At 38.2% G+C, this 15,884-nt stretch overlaps 1 protein-coding gene across 1 annotated transcript in view; it reads right to left on the bottom strand.

Annotated features, from left to right (window-relative positions):
- Positions 1-11,984, bottom strand: part of Tmem182 (transmembrane protein 182) — a 55,872-nt gene extending 43,888 nt beyond the window's left edge. Inside the window, exons 1-3 of the mRNA XM_015505012.2 lie at positions 11,620-11,984; positions 11,286-11,385; positions 9,581-9,679 (exon numbers count right to left, since the gene is read on the bottom strand). Of these exons, the coding sequence (XP_015360498.1) occupies positions 9,581-9,679; positions 11,286-11,385; positions 11,620-11,751 (331 nt within the window). The 5' untranslated portion in view covers positions 11,752-11,984. The remainder of the gene's footprint in view (positions 1-9,580; positions 9,680-11,285; positions 11,386-11,619) is intronic.
- Between the last annotated feature and the right edge of the window lie 3,900 nt (positions 11,985-15,884).

Consider the following 15,884-nt stretch of genomic DNA (forward strand, 5'->3'; position numbering starts at 1 on the left):
GAGGGGAGGGGGGATAGTAGAGGATAGGAAAGGCAGCAGAACACAACAGACACTAGTATGGCAATATGTAAATCAATGGATGTGTAACTGATGTGATTCTGCAATCTGTATATGGGGTAAAAATGGGAGCTCATAACCCAATTGAATCAAAGTGTGAAATATGATATATCAAGAACTATGTAATGTTTTGAACAGCCAACAATAAAAAATTTTAAAAAATAAATAAATAAATAAATAAAAGAATGATCTAGTCAGCAATGCGTATACCACCTAGGTTGAGAAACCCTGCTCTCGGTTCCCCATGAGGGGACATTTCACCACTTCAGAGTGAAATTTCCACAGAGACCACCAGAAAGCTCTGTAGAGTTGGGAGACTGTCCTTCCCAAAAGAAAGCCACATCACACTGCTGTGAGTGACCACATGGTCTTGTTTTCACAATATAATCACCTTCTATTATTGGAGCAAAGTTTCATAAACTGCCAACAATCCTGAGAATGCCATGAATAAATTGTAGACAACATGAAATAGCACCCTCCAAAAAGGAACAGATTATTAACCACAACTTCAATGTTGGGCCTTGTGAGTACAAAGCTACCTCTATTCTCAGGAGCCGTATGAGAAAGCAATGTGGACCATGAGGTGGCTCACACCTGGACACCAGGGGGCCTGCCCTGGGTCCTACATGGAAAGTCAGCTGTTGATCAAGAATTGCAACCACCCCTGTAAGATGCTGGGTCTGTGGTCATGGCTGTGTGATATATCACATGTTTGAATGAATAGCAGGAAATTCAGGGGACTCTAAGGCATTTTTGGATACCTAGGTACCTGGCATTTATGGGAAAGAAATGACTAGATGCATTTTCCATTAAATTTTTGTAATACATTATTTTTTCTTCACAACAAAAGCGGAAGAGGACAGTTTAAACATATTTGGGGAAAATGTTTTAAATGTCCAGAATTAACATATAAAAATATATTTAAAAAGTTGATAAATTTAGTTAAAAACAGGACCCCTTAGTATTAAAAGAAGGACATGTCTCAGGAGAAATAAGAGAGCCAAGCCAGCTCTCGGTCTTATGGGGTTACTAGCCATACCAGAAAAATCAGGAGTTCAAAGGTAGACTAGTCTCCAAGTCTCTGGGAGTGAGATGACCCACCAGGAGATGGGAGGCTGGGAAGGTTAGCTGGGCCTTTCAAGACTGTGATTAGCAAAAATGCCAGTTCCAGCCAGCCAGAGCAGGGTCTACACTATTCTGAAAAATTAAGATCAGAAAACTATAGTGATGCAGCCACATCCATGTTTTTGGCGGCTCAATTCACAATAGCTAAACTGTGGAAGCAACCTAGATGCCCATCAGTAGACGAATGGACAAAGAAACTGTAGTATATATACACAATGAGTAATATTACTCAGCATTAAAAGAGAATAAAAGTGTGGCATTTGCCAATAAATGGATGTAGTTGGAGAATATCATGCTAAGTGAATTAAGGCAATTCCCAAAACCAAAGGTCAAATGTTCTCTCTGATAAGTGGATGCTGATCTACAATGGCGGGGGTTGGGGGGGTAGGGGTGGCATAGGGAAAATGGAGGAGGGAGGGATGGGGGGCAGGAAAGATGGCAGAATGAGATGGACATTATTACCCTAGGTACATGTATGACTGCACATATGGTGCAATACTGCATCATGTACAATCAGAGAAATGAAAAATTTTGCTGCAATTGTGTACAATGAATCAAAATGCATTCTGCTCTCATATATGCCTAATTAAAATAAACAAATCAAATTAAAAAAATAATATTAGAGACTTTTCTAGATGAGAAGGCAATTCTTAGCGATGAGGGACAAATGCCTGTGTAGAAAAGTCAACTAACGTACCCACAGTTATCTTGACCTTAGTAGCATAGTAAAACCGGCACCCCTAGGTAGGGACTTGGGATGGTAGTGATTCAGGCAGCATGTGAAAGGCATGATGAAGAAGCGGACAGCGTGTCACTAAAGTCCCACCTTTACGTGTGACCGAGTTCCTGCCTCGCCCATAGAGGTCACAGAACCTGTTCCCCTTGGTTCTCACTTGTCTGGCCCTGGCACCTCCCTGCAAGTGCTGTGACTCCCTCCGGCTTGAGCAGAAGTCCCTTACAGTTAAGCCTGTGTGTAAATCCTTTCTGAGTATAATGTTAGTCTACAAGTTTGGGATCCCAAAACCTGAGTTCAGTAACAGACCCGGCTACCCCAGAAAATCAGTTTGAGAGGGGTAAGCAGGAGGAATTCAATGAGATTATTAGATACCCAGGGCAAGTTACTATGTTTCCTAAATAACTTAAGTATTTACATTTATATTAACTTTGATTCAAATCCTAATTCATTTGGGTACTGTTTCAAACTGTCAAATGTAAAGGGGTTCATTATTATATTTTGTGCTATATAATAAAGACAAGTGTGTGTGTGTGTGTGTGTGTGTGTGTGCATGTATGTGTGTGTGTGGTTGTTTTGTAGACTCATACTCTCTGCAATACTGTCTTTTATGGTAGCTATTCCAGGCACAAACTTGGCTACAGACAAAGGTCTCCACTTTCTCACCGCCCACGCCTTGCCCAGTGGTGGTGTGAGCTTTCACATTCCCAGCATTCTGCTGCCCTACCCCTTTGGGAGGGTCACAGCTTCCCAGAGCAGGGAAGAAGAAGCCTGGGGTGTGGCTTGGGTCTCTGGAGGATGATCAGGCAAGGAAATGTGCCAGAAAAAGGAAAGAGTTCCCTGGCGGGGAGGAAGGGTCTCACCTGGAAAAGAGACCTGGAGTTCAGCCTGAGAGAATGGGCAGTGAACTGGCCCCAGGGCAGAAGTTCTGGAAGTCTCAGGCTGACCCTTTGGGCTTGCAGGTGTAGGGGTGCAAGCAGTACCTGGAAAGAGGCGTCTTTATGGACATAAAGCTGAACCCTTGGTGGGGAGGGGATGAGTAGGCTCCTTCAGAACTTCTGTCTGGGCAGTAGGTGCTCCTTTCTCTTTCTCAGTTCTGAGGGGGTCATGGGGGACCATGGCCTGCTTCCCCAACTTCTCCCTCCAGGGTCTCCTTTGACCTTGCATTGAACTGTTCCTCCATTTCCTCAATGTGTCTTTCTCTTTGTTATTTGTGAGCTGTCTTTGGTTTTTCCTTCTTGCTCTAGGTATGATTGATATTTTACAGTCTTTTTTTCCTACGATATTTTTCCTGAAAGATTACATCTGATATCCAAAAATTACCCCTGCAACTTTCACATCAGTACCTGTTGTGCTGATGACAATGCCTTTCAGGAAAAAACAAAACAAAACAAAACAATTTTGCACACCATAAGACCTGCCAAATTACTTCAACTGGTATGCCATCATCAACTCAAATTATGTCCAAACCCCTAACACTCTGTCCTCCACCTTGAAACACAACTCCTTCTCTTAACTCTCACATTTCTGTCCTCCCTACCTAATTTTCTTAGGTGAAAATCATTTTCCAATTGGTACTATTGGTACATTTCCAACAAGTACCAGTTGGAAAACAACCTGGTACAGAAACAAGAAAACCCATTACTATCTTTGGATTCACCATTCATCCTTCTGGAAATATTACCTGAAACATTAATAAAAAATTTGATATATATTAGACACAAAATTATTTTTAATCTGGGAATACCAGCTGTTACAGAAAATTTGAGAAACCAGCAGAAACATAGGGAAATGTTTGCTAACATAAAAATATAAAAGCAAGATATACATCAGTATGTATAATGACTACAACTATTCACATAAAAAGGACTGGAAAGAAAAAATACTAAAATATGACTGATCCTTTGGAGGTAAGTCACTATATTACCTTTTAGTGTATGTTGTTTAAACTGAATGACCCCTTCTTCAAAAGAAGTTTTACACTAGATTTCTCAAGCTTTCTTGCATTTGGCTACCAAATTTCACTCATTAACACTTCAAATATCATTTATGTCCATTATTCCCCTCTCCTCTTTATTCTCACACTGTGTTCAACCCCTGATTATTTTCTGGCAAGGCTATCATCCTGTCCCCTGAGCCTCCTCTTCCAGTTGATTCACTCAACACTCACTCCCAGCTGTTCTTCCTTCTCCTCCTCTGTGTCCCAGCCTGAGGGACATGTGGCAGCATCCATCAGCACTCTGATAAATAAAACACTGACAGAATCCTACTGGAAAATTCTAGCAACCTTTACGCTAATAAAGCATGAAGATGACTTTCCTCTTGCCAAAGAAGGCCAGGGTCCCTGAGAGCATCACTATGGCAGCTGCATCCGATCTTCTTGCTGTGGAACCCAAGTAGTCCTTATTTTCTAGCTACTATTTGTGTTTTCTCTTACTTGCAGCCTAATGCATTGCTGACTAATATCACACCCACTATCTTCCTCCCGCTAGTCTCCCATTCGTCCCATCAGTTTACAATTTCTGTAAGTGTGAAAAAAAGGAAAGACTGGGAAAGAAAACTAGATGCATAAACAAACACTGGCAATAAAAACAAAGCACAACTGAAAGGTGGAAACAATGCTAGAGACCAAAAGTTACAAAGCATGCAAAAATAAATGTGTGAAAAATATGGGATCATTTTGTAAAGCGTTCAAGGAATCTTCCACCCATCAATAGATACTTGGGCATATGCAGTATAATAATGGAGAATTCCCCAAAATATTCACTGGGAGTTTAGCCTAGAGTGGGTACAATACAGCAGTGTGCTGGTCACATGAGACTACCATCCTCATGGAATTTAGACTGAATTGCAAATAGAATACATGAGCACAGTAATTATGCAAATAAATAATTAAAATATTTTGTATAAATTATCTGAAAAATGTTTTCATAAAGGAGAAGCTGATCTAGTCCATATGTTAGTGGGGTACAGGGACAGCAAGGGAGCCTTCCTCCGAACACTGAGGTTTGAACTTGAACTAGCAAAAGAATAAACCTGTTTAAAGAAATGAAGGGAGGATGGGGTACAAAAACAGGAATTGCGTTGTGGGAAGGTCATAGAATGTACAAAGGCCCTGAAGACAGAGACAAACACTGAATTTTCAGAACTCAAAGGCTATGGTCGCTAGCTGTGTGTTTCAATCTGCCAAGAAAAAGTGAAATTATGTTCAATACATGTGGCTTTGTAAGAAAATTAGAGCAGGGTTTATGGTTTAGTGGTAGAACATGTATGAGGCCCTGATTCAATCCCCAGCACTGTCCTCCCTTGAAAAAAAAATAGTACAATACAATTAAGTTTCTAAAATTTTCCACCTGAAAAAAACCCCTAAAATTTAAGTGACTTATTGATGAAAATACTAAATGCGATTTTTTTTTTTTTTTTTGCTTAAAGCTATTCTACACAAATTTTTAAGTATCTCTCAATTACCAGGTACTAAAACTAAGTCCTAGGGATAAAACTACAAATAGCTTACCTTCTGTGCCATTAGGGAGCTAGAAGAAATAATGAAGAATCTAAGGTGAACAATTACAGCTAAGCTTACAGCACTTTGATATGTGGGGAGCGGAGTGTCAGAGATTATGTGAACCCCAAGAAAGGGGAATTTAATTCCCTCAGGGTTGAATTATCTTGAGAATTAATTTATGTCCAGTATATCATTACCAAATGATACCAAAAAAAGTGAACTATGACTGAATGTAAGCAAAAAATAAACCAGAAAATCTAAACTCTAACAAATCTCAAAAGGTAATAGAATGATTTAAGGGACTTTGAAATAGTAAGCCTGTGTTACAGACAATTCTGAGAATTAGGCCACTCTCCCTAGCCTTGGCCAATCATTCAAATAATTATAATGGAGAAAAACTGGATTTCAGAATATGTATTTAAGAGTTAAAAAAGAACAACTGAAGGAAATAGTAAATTAGACCTGAGCATATACACAGGTCAGGTGCAGATAGAAAGGCAGAAAAAAGCCGATGTGGGTTTAATTTGGTTTTTGATTGAGGTACAAATAGAAGAATTACACTTCTTACAAGTGAGCACTGCTTTCAGTCTTTTCCTTTACTGGAGTTTATAAGATTGTCAATTGAAATAAGACCAGAGACTTGAATCTTTGTCTTAGGTTCTACCAATAATCAACTGTGTGAAGGGGTCTCATGCTTCCTCCAAGTCTCAGTTACTGATGCCATCAGTACTGTCCTCTGACACTCTGAAAGAATAAAAATAAGAGTTCAAAAAACAATCAAAGACCATGATAGTATTTTCACTGAATTTGTCACTGACACGTGTATTGTAAAAGCTCAGGAGAATACAGGATAGTTTTGCCAACAATGTTCTGGGTCATAATACATTAGATTTCATAAACAATACTTGCAATTTACTGAAAATAACTTGGTAAGTATGCAATGCCTGATAATTATGAAGCTATATAAAGCTAAGTAGTGGCTGTGGAGTGTATTGAAGACTATGTAGTCTCATTAACTAGGAAATACATTCAGAAAAGCAAGGTAGAATACTTTCATATTAGTTAAACCTATGTCATTCTTGGGCTGGGGTTGTGGCTCAGTGGTAGAGTGCTTGCCTCACATGTTGTGTGAGGCACTGGATTTGATTCTCACACCACATATAAATAAATGAATTTTTAAAAAAGGTCCATCAATAACTAAAACATTTTTTTAAAAAATATATGTCATTCTCTTAGATACAGGAAACAAGGAAAAACACAGAGCATACTAACATTAGAGATCTTTGTACATTATTATGAGGAAATAAGAAACTCTTATATTACTTCTGTCATAAGACCTGTATTGCACATCTCAGTCATTTTTATTTAAAGTTTTTTATAAAGTAGTTTAAAGTGAATAAGGAGTCACAATATGTATGCCAAAGAAGAGTTTGATAATTTAAAAAAAAAAATTGGAAATGGTTTTGTCACTAGATCCAAAAAATGACACAGTAATTATATGCAGTGCTACATAATAATTCTAAGTGTAATTGCAGTGTAATTTCTCTGACATGTATTTACTATCCATCTCCATCATAATTATTATGCATAGATTATGTTACCTTGTTTTTCTACTTCTCCACTATCCTTTTTGAGGTACAGAATTTTCAAATATGTAGATTCTTTTAAAAATATATAGTGTCAATAATACATAGCTCATAGAAGGACCTCAACAGATGAAAAACAATGTCAATACTTACATTAATGCAAATACCTTGTGTTCTGGAAAGTCATCCCTGCATGACTTCTGAGTTTCTTTTACAAAAGAAAGAATATCTGGAAGGTGACCCCTTCTTTGTAATTTTTCCATAAACCAAAAGTAGTTTTTCCTATTCTTTCCCATACCACCATCTCTTTTCACAGCAGTAAGATCATCCACATTCTACATGAAACAGGGTCCCGACAAGTGTGGGTGAGATGCCTGGTGTGCTTCTAATGGGAAGGGACACTCACACCTCACACATTTCCAAGGCCAGCAGCCACAGTCTTCTGAACCCAAAAATCTTCGGTGCACAAGTAGGTTACCTCATCTCTTTTTTCCTCCAGACCCCAAACCCACTTCTTAAAGAGTCGTGTTAATATGATAAAGGCAAGATCTTTGACAAACACAAAGTGAAATTACAATGTATGGAAATGCTTATTTGACAAACTTAGAAAAACAGATGAATCCACTATGTGCTAAGTTCTAGGATGGTAAATGTTATGTGTCAACTTGGTTAGACTACGGTGCCCCGTGGTTGGGTCAAACACTAAGCTAGATGTTTCCAGGAAGGTATTTTTAGATTTGATTAGCATTTATAATCAGTTCATTTTGAGCAAAGCAGATTATTCTCCATAATGTGGGTGAGCCTCATCCAATTTGTCAAAGGCCTGAAGAGCAAAGTTTTCCTGAGGAGGAAGGAATTCAGCCACCAGACTGCAACATAAAAATTCTGCTGGAGTTTCGAGGCTTCAGACTCGAGACTGCCACATCAACTCTTATCTGAATCTCCAGCCTGCCAGCTTGCTCAGCAGACTTCAAACTTGCCAGGACCCACAATCGTATGAGCCAAATCCTTAAAACCAACCTCTCATTAAATATATAGATGAGTGGATAGATGATAGATAGATAGATAGTTTGATAGATAGATAGATAAACAAATTATTCCAATAATTTTCTCTACCCCTTCCTTTTCCTCTCTTTTTGCATGTAAACACACACACACACACACACACACACACACACACTTACACACATGTAGTCAGTCTTCTATATCTGGAGACTCCATATATATGGATTTAACCAGCCACTGGTTGAAAATATTCAGAAAAATATTGTGTCTGTACTGAACATGTACAGACTTTTTATTTATGTCATTATGCCATAAACAATACTACATAGCAACTACTTACATAGCATTTACGCTATATTAGATATTATAAGTAATTTAGAGTATAAAATAAACAGGAGGATGGGTGCAGGTTATATGTAAATTCTATACCATTTTACATACAGGGACTTGGGCATCCAGAGATTTGGGTATCTGCAGAAGACCTGTCCACCAAGGATATGGCAGAACAACTGCATAAATATTCAATTGGTTCTCTATCTCCAGAGAGCTCTATTTCATTTTATGCAGAGAATTAAATATATTAGATATTGTTTTTGACAAACACATACTCTTTGGCCTTGTGTATGGCATTGATAGTTGGTATAAACCCGTGGTTTTAGTTACTGAAAGCTAAATATTTCTAATATGTCTTCCAGTTAAGACTGCTTGATTATCTATCTTTTGTGGTATATCACACTCTAAAGAGTTCAGTCATTTTATATGAACACAATAAAATAATCATATTCTCATATGTCTTAAAAACTGTGTAGCTTGGCATGGTGTTGCACACCTATGATCCCAGTGGCTCTGGAGTCTGAGGCAGGAGGATCGTGAGTTCAAAGCCAGCCCTAGCAAAATTGAGGCACTAAGCAACTCAGTGAGACCCTGTCTCCAAATAAAATATAAAATAGGGCTGGGGATATGGCTCAATAATCAAGTGCCCTTGAATTCAATTCCTGGTACCAAAATAAAAAATAGTATGTGTATTATAATATTTTGAGTTATAAGACTAGTTTTAGGTCAATTAAGCTCTTAGGCTTCTTAGAAACATCCATCATTGTCTTCATATTGAAAACCACATTATTTTTATATGCAAAAAGTAAATCAAAATAGTTCTTCTTTTGTTTATTGATTTTATTTGATTTATTTATTTAGAGGTACCAGGACAGCACTCTACCACAGAACTACGTCCCCAGCCTTCCCTGTTTTTTGTTTGTTTTGGAGACAGGGTCTTACTAAATTGCCATGCTGACCTCTAACTTGAAATGCTCCTGCCTCAGCCTCCCAAGTAGCTGAGATTACAGGTGTGCAGCACTATGCCTGGCAAAATAAGCTCTGTTTTTAGATGAAAGTTATGTCATATTAAAATTATAAACAATGTGTTAAGATAATGTATTTTAACATTTAACAGATTAATATGAGGTAAAGTATTAGAATTATAAGTATTAAGTTATTTTTTAATTTCCCACAAAAATTTCACAACAGAAGGTTAAGTTACTTTTAGAGGCATGTGAAGTGTGGGGTACTTACTAATGGCAGAGTCGTAGGAAGTTGAGTTGTGCTCGCCTCTCATGAAGGGGTACGGTGACAGGTAAGCATGTGTGCAGTTCTTGGACGGTGGCTGATTGGCTAGGAAAAAAAGCACACCAATGCTATTAGTTATTGAGAGGCTCTGAGATGACATATTTTGCCAATGGAGCAGAAATATGGGACCAGGGATATACAAGTACAGTGAAACTGTCGGTTCCAACAACAAATGCACAGACTTGCTGTATGAGAAACAAAATCTCTACCAAATAGCACAGGGGACCTGGAAGTTAGACTGATCTAGAACATCTAGCTGCATGACATAATTTAATGAAATAAATGCCCTTTGTATCACCTTAAAATCAAAGGCATTATGTTTCATTTGTTTTCACATGTTCCCCAATACCTAGCATAATGCCTAACACAGTAGGTATTCAAAAGCAACTTTAAAAATCTAATAAAATTAGATATAACTTAGATTAATTCCAATTAATATAATTTTTTCTATACCCATTCTATTTTACAGAAAAGATACAAATGATAGATCGTCCAAGTTAATGATTCAAATAAATTTCTAGCATTTGAGGAAACCACATGAAGGAAATTTATGTTGTCTGAAAAAATATCATTGTGTGTAATGTAAGGAGGAAGAATATATTCTTTCTTTCTCTATGTCTCTGGCAAAATCTTCCTCTTGCACATTCTGACTTACTCCACTTTATTAGGGTCTAAAAAGTTTCCATTGGCAATTTGCATGCTTATTCTCCAGCCCCAAATGCTCTGTAGGGCAGTGCAGGCCCTCCTCTCAAAAAGGCCACTTCATCTCTACTTTGTTCCTTTTGTATATAACAAAGTGCCATCAGCTTAAGTCTTCAGTGACCTTATGTTCTTATTATATATTCTGTAACCTTGACTACTGTGTAAATACGCACTTTGATTTTTCACAGGAGTATTTGATAAGCACACTAACAATTTCAACCCTCAATAGGCTTTAGGCTAATAAACAATTCTTTCATTGTGGGAGACAATAAAATAAATGCTAGCCATTGTCAATGAATTGGTTTTCAAAGATTATTATAGAATAAGGAATACAGTTGAAAGAGTGCATCATGGTCTTAGAAAGTTACTTGACTTCAAAAGGGAACTTTAAAGTTTCTACACAAGAATGAAAACATCAAAAGCAAACCGTTCCTTGATATTGCCTACAAACTTGGGTGAAGACCAAATGAAAAAGCTTTCATCTGCCACTGCTGGTAATTAAGTTTCATTACATGAAAAAGACATTTTTAAAAAAACTTTGAAGCTATGAATATAAAATAATACCATTATTTCTGAATTTTTACATTTGAGATTTCATGTGTTTATAGCCCCCCCAAAAGAACATTTATTTGCAACATAGAAATAGACACTTGAAAAGGAACACCGTAGATAATATCTGTTTTGTTTGTTAGAGTTAGTATATTTTAAATGTGAGCAGAGCAACAGCACATACCTCCATTTTTCCATAAGCATTCAGATTCCTAAATTATGGTAGAAAATAAAAATAATTATACCTACAGACATTTCTCTTTGGGACCTTTGAAAACATCTCATTAAGATTTTATAATCAAGAATCCAGTACTTTCGTAAGGGATATGTACTAAATAGGAAACAGTCTGCTTTTTTTGTTTCATAGACAAGGGGTGAAATAAAGCTAAATTGCACTTACTGTACCAGAACTTCCAGATGTTGGAGTTATTTTCTTCCACCATCCCATTAAACCAACATCTCCAGAAAAATCCTTCATGGTGGAAAGTGATATTCTCTATCTGTAAGGAAACAAAGGCAGTAACTTGCCATCGACTCAGAGAATATAATCAAAATTCCTGCATCCAGAAAATTTTAAAGAAATGTCTTCTTTCCCCTGTAATGATGACCAGTAGCTTCCTACAGATCTCTTCTATACAGAAAGACACCCCACTGCTATTCTCTGACTTCAAGAGGACGCATAGTGCTGTCCTCCTCACTAGCAAATACATCAGTATTTTGAAGAAGAAACGCACATTGTGTTCACCTGAACACCTTCCCACTTCCGTTGCCAGAAGCCAATAGTCCGATCCAAAAGCCACTAAAAACAGTAAAACCCCCAAAGCTCCGAAGAGAGCCCCAAAGAAGATGGCAATATTTAGTCTCATTTTCGGTCCACTGGTTTCCTCTTAAATAAAATAAGAAATTGCAGTAGGGCAGACACGTAGCTTCTCAACAACAATAAAAAAGAAAGAATAAGATCTTTGAGGTTGCAAGATCTTCCCAAGAAGCCAGTTCTAGTTCATGTTTTGGTGGCTTCTCTCCTTAGACCCAGCCCGCGGATTTGAATTCCCTTTGGTCCCGGCTGGAGGGACTCCAGCCCGGCAGCTGAGAATGGCTGGTTATTTTAAGATACTGATTGAGGAGCTGTCTTTTCTCCCATGGGGATCAAAAAATAGCTGACCTTCCCCTGACTACAGAGAAGCGTATCAGGAGCTGGCTTGGATTAGCATTATTGCTGTAGGGTAACCCGTAGAAGTGGAAAGAAGATGGAAAGGCTATGAAGTCATTGACCGTATTGGACACGAAACTTAAGTGTCAGAACAAGCTCCTCTTAGTCTAGAATGATCATTACAACTTCAAAGACACTTCAGATTCTCCTTGAAGATACCTAAATCGCAGCTAAAAGGAATGATGGCGACTTCTCTGAAATACAACTGAAATTCTAACTAACCTCTAATTTCTGTGGACATTTCTGAGATAGAAAATAATTTTTGTTTCGGTTTATAATTTTAAAATGTAGGTATGCCTTGAAAAGATCAAGAAAATGAATGATAACACAATTACTAAAAATATTAAAGAAATACTCTTAAGCAGCATCCACATAATGACATAAAAACAACACTTTCTATGGAAGCTCATAGAACTGATGTAAGTGAATCCAAATAATCATCCCCAAAGTGAACTGGTAAAAAAAAAAAAAAAACTCAAAATAACGATTGTCTTCAGGAATAAGATGAAATGATCTGGTCTATTTTTTTAAATTTTCTTCTTCCATTTTAATTTTCTTCTTCCATTTTCTAACTTCCTCAATATACAAGTCACACTAAATGCCCATATGGACCACCCAAAGCAATGCATCTACATTTTCTTAAAGTCTTACCTGTTCCTAGTTCATTTGTTTGTTTGGTGTTCACATTTGAATATGCCAGAGAGTGTTCTTTTTAAAATATTTGTGTGCTATTTGTGATTCTCTACTGTCCCTCTGGCTGGGGACAGTATTGTTTCTCAATAATAGCACAAACCACTCAATATTTTCAGGAGGCATCTGAATGCAAACAACCACTTACACAGCATCCCCTTTTTGTGGGCATAGGATGAACTCTTATGATGGATTCTGTCGAAGGCCAAAAGCTCCCTAGGAAGTATGCCTAGTACTGTCCTCCTCAGTAGCAAATGCATCAGTATTTTGAAGAAGAAACACATATTATGTTCACCTGAATACCTTCCCCCTTTCATTCCTTGTTCATTTCCACTTATATGCAACTAGAAGTGTTCAAAAGCCAGGAGTGAAATCCTAGCCATAGACTCAGTAACTGTAGGGGTTAAATTGAATTTGAAAGCTGATCTGAGATGATCCCTCATCTAATGCTCAAAGCTTTTTCATAAGACTTTCCACACCATTCAGCTATAGCAATTCTAGACTGTACCATTTAAGAACACCAATAATGGTAATACTGATTTGCTACATGTCCTGCCAAAAATTGTGCCAAAGTTTGTATCAAAGGAGTTTGCAGAGAATTGGTCCTGATCTGCCCTCTGAGAATAGACTGCACACGTTTAAATCCTCTGTTGTGGGACAGAACTTGAAGATATTTTATAATCATCTCATGCCTCCTTAACCCATTGCCCTGATCCCACTCCAACTTGAAATGATAAGCATCCACTCCTAATACGGTCTTTTATTTTTTTTTCCAGTGTTAAGCATTCTATTCCTTGACATGTCCTTTTCATGGACATAATTCCACATCTCTCTTTTCTGGTTCTTTCCTACAATTCTCAAGCACTTGATCAAAGTGAGGCATAATGAAATATTCTGGATATGGTTGTTTTGAATGAATCTGGCTGCTGCTGCTGCTTCTAGTAACCACCAGAAGCCAAGACAGAAGAAGGAGGACAGGAGATCCACCTGCATAAGTCTCTCCTCGGTGCCTCATCATCAGACTCAGAGTGCAGGCACTATTCCAATGACACACCATAATGTGAAACTTTAAGTTGTTTTCAGTACGTATACCCCCTAAAGGATATATGCCATGTTCAGAATGACCTCCACACAGGGAGGTCAGGGAACACAGGCAGATTGAGAGACACACTTGTGGGCCCACTCCTTTGCTGGGGCCAGACCCTCATCCAAACAGATTTCCTTCAGGGAGCTGTGATTGGTGGGTTTAAAGCCAGAGGCACTGGACATAGGCAACCATGCTGCTGTTTCTGACAGGTGAAATGCATGGACATATATCTAAATAGTTCTTTTAAAGAAGTGGCACAGAAGTGGGTAGCCCAGCCAGCAAGGCAGGAGAGATGCCTCTGAATTATTACCTCTGGCCATCAGCTTGAGCCATTGGGTGTGGTGTAGAATTAAAAACTATTACAAGCCATGGATACCTGCTTCTGGTGATGAGAAAGCCAAATTTATTCTTAAAGGTAGATGCCAAGGCAACTTAAAAATATAAGCATTCACTGCAATAATCCAACAAATTAATACCACTACCTTTCTAATTTCCATGCTATGATGACCTGAATCACAGACTTCCAAAGACGTCCATGCCCTAATCCTAAACACAATCATATGCTTTGCAAATACATTAACTGACATGGCAACATCCTGGCAGGCCTTGACTAATCACATGAATCCTTAAGCAAAAAGCAGAGAACCTCTTCTAGCAGAACAATCAGAGAAAAAAAAATGTGACAACCCAAAAAGGTCAGGAGTTGCTGATTGAGGGTGGAAGGAGAAAGAAAAAGGCAAAGGAGAGAGGACAGTGCCTGGAGGTTGGAGGCAGAAGGGAAGCAGATTCCCCCTGGAGCTTTCAGGAAGGAATGTAGCCCCGCCAATGCCTTGATTTGAGCTCAGTGGGACGCCTGTGGAATTTTAGATTTCCAGAAATGTGGGATAGCATATTTGTGTTGTCTTAAACCACAATTCACAAGAATTTGGGGTAGTGTTTTCATGTTTATTTCCTAAATATTATTGCTTTACTTTATGATTTTCAGCCTGTTCTGTGTCCCCTAACAAAGGATGCAAAGTGGCTAAGTGGGGACTAGGGGCATATTTTTAGGATAAGATGAGCCTTTAGCCAAGAATAGGAAGTGTAGGAGAGAGCTCCTTGCCCCACATGGAATCCGGCTTATAAAATGAGGATTTCATTTCATTAAGAAGAGTGGGAGTTTTTTTCTCATAGATGAGTGATCTTCAGCAAATCAACTCCCCAGCTCTCAGTTTTATGGAAAATGGAACCAGTGTCTGGGGGGATTATTGAGAATATATAATGAGGTCACACATGTCAAAGGAGTTGCTGCCTCTTCCTATGAGAGTTGTCTTCTATCCTGCCATCAGCTGAAGATCATTCTGGACAAAGAAGTTAACAAAACAAAAATACAATAAAACTCCCATTTATTGCATTTGAGATGGGACTAAGATCTATTTATCAAACTAATGACACAAGGTGTCTCCAGCCTTCCCACATCCATTCATGAACATCACCCTAGCCCCTGGGCCACCAGCAGCTCCCCAAATCTCCCTGTGGTCTGCCCCCAACTGATTCCATCTACCTCATAAATGCACTTACAAGTATTTAGCAACTTTCTACCCTTTGCTACTTATGCTTCTAGGTATTAACAGCAGCACTCTACAAGGAGACCCTTATACAAGCTCTGCCACATTTTTATATTTGTTTATTTACACTCTCCCTCTTCTACACAGCTTTTTTTTTCCTTGGGACTGGGGATGGAAAATAGGGCCTTACATAGCAAGTGCTCTACCATTGAGCTACATCCCAGGCCTTTTAATTTATTTTGATACAGTATTTTACCATGTTGATGAGGCTGGCCTTGAACTTGCTAATCCTCCTGCCTCTGTCTCCTGAGTAGTTGAGATTAGAGGTGTGCACCCGGTTTATAGTTTTTGAATTCATATGTCTTGAGACAAATTGGGTTAAATGGTTGTTCAATGAACAAATCAGTTAAATAATGAATGAACAAATGAATGAAAGCTGCATATAACAATTGCTCCATGATTCTT

The sequence above is a fragment of the Marmota marmota genome, unplaced genomic scaffold (assembly GCF_001458135.2).
Source record: "Marmota marmota marmota unplaced genomic scaffold, marMar, whole genome shotgun sequence".
Taxonomy (NCBI): domain Eukaryota; kingdom Metazoa; phylum Chordata; class Mammalia; order Rodentia; family Sciuridae; genus Marmota; species Marmota marmota.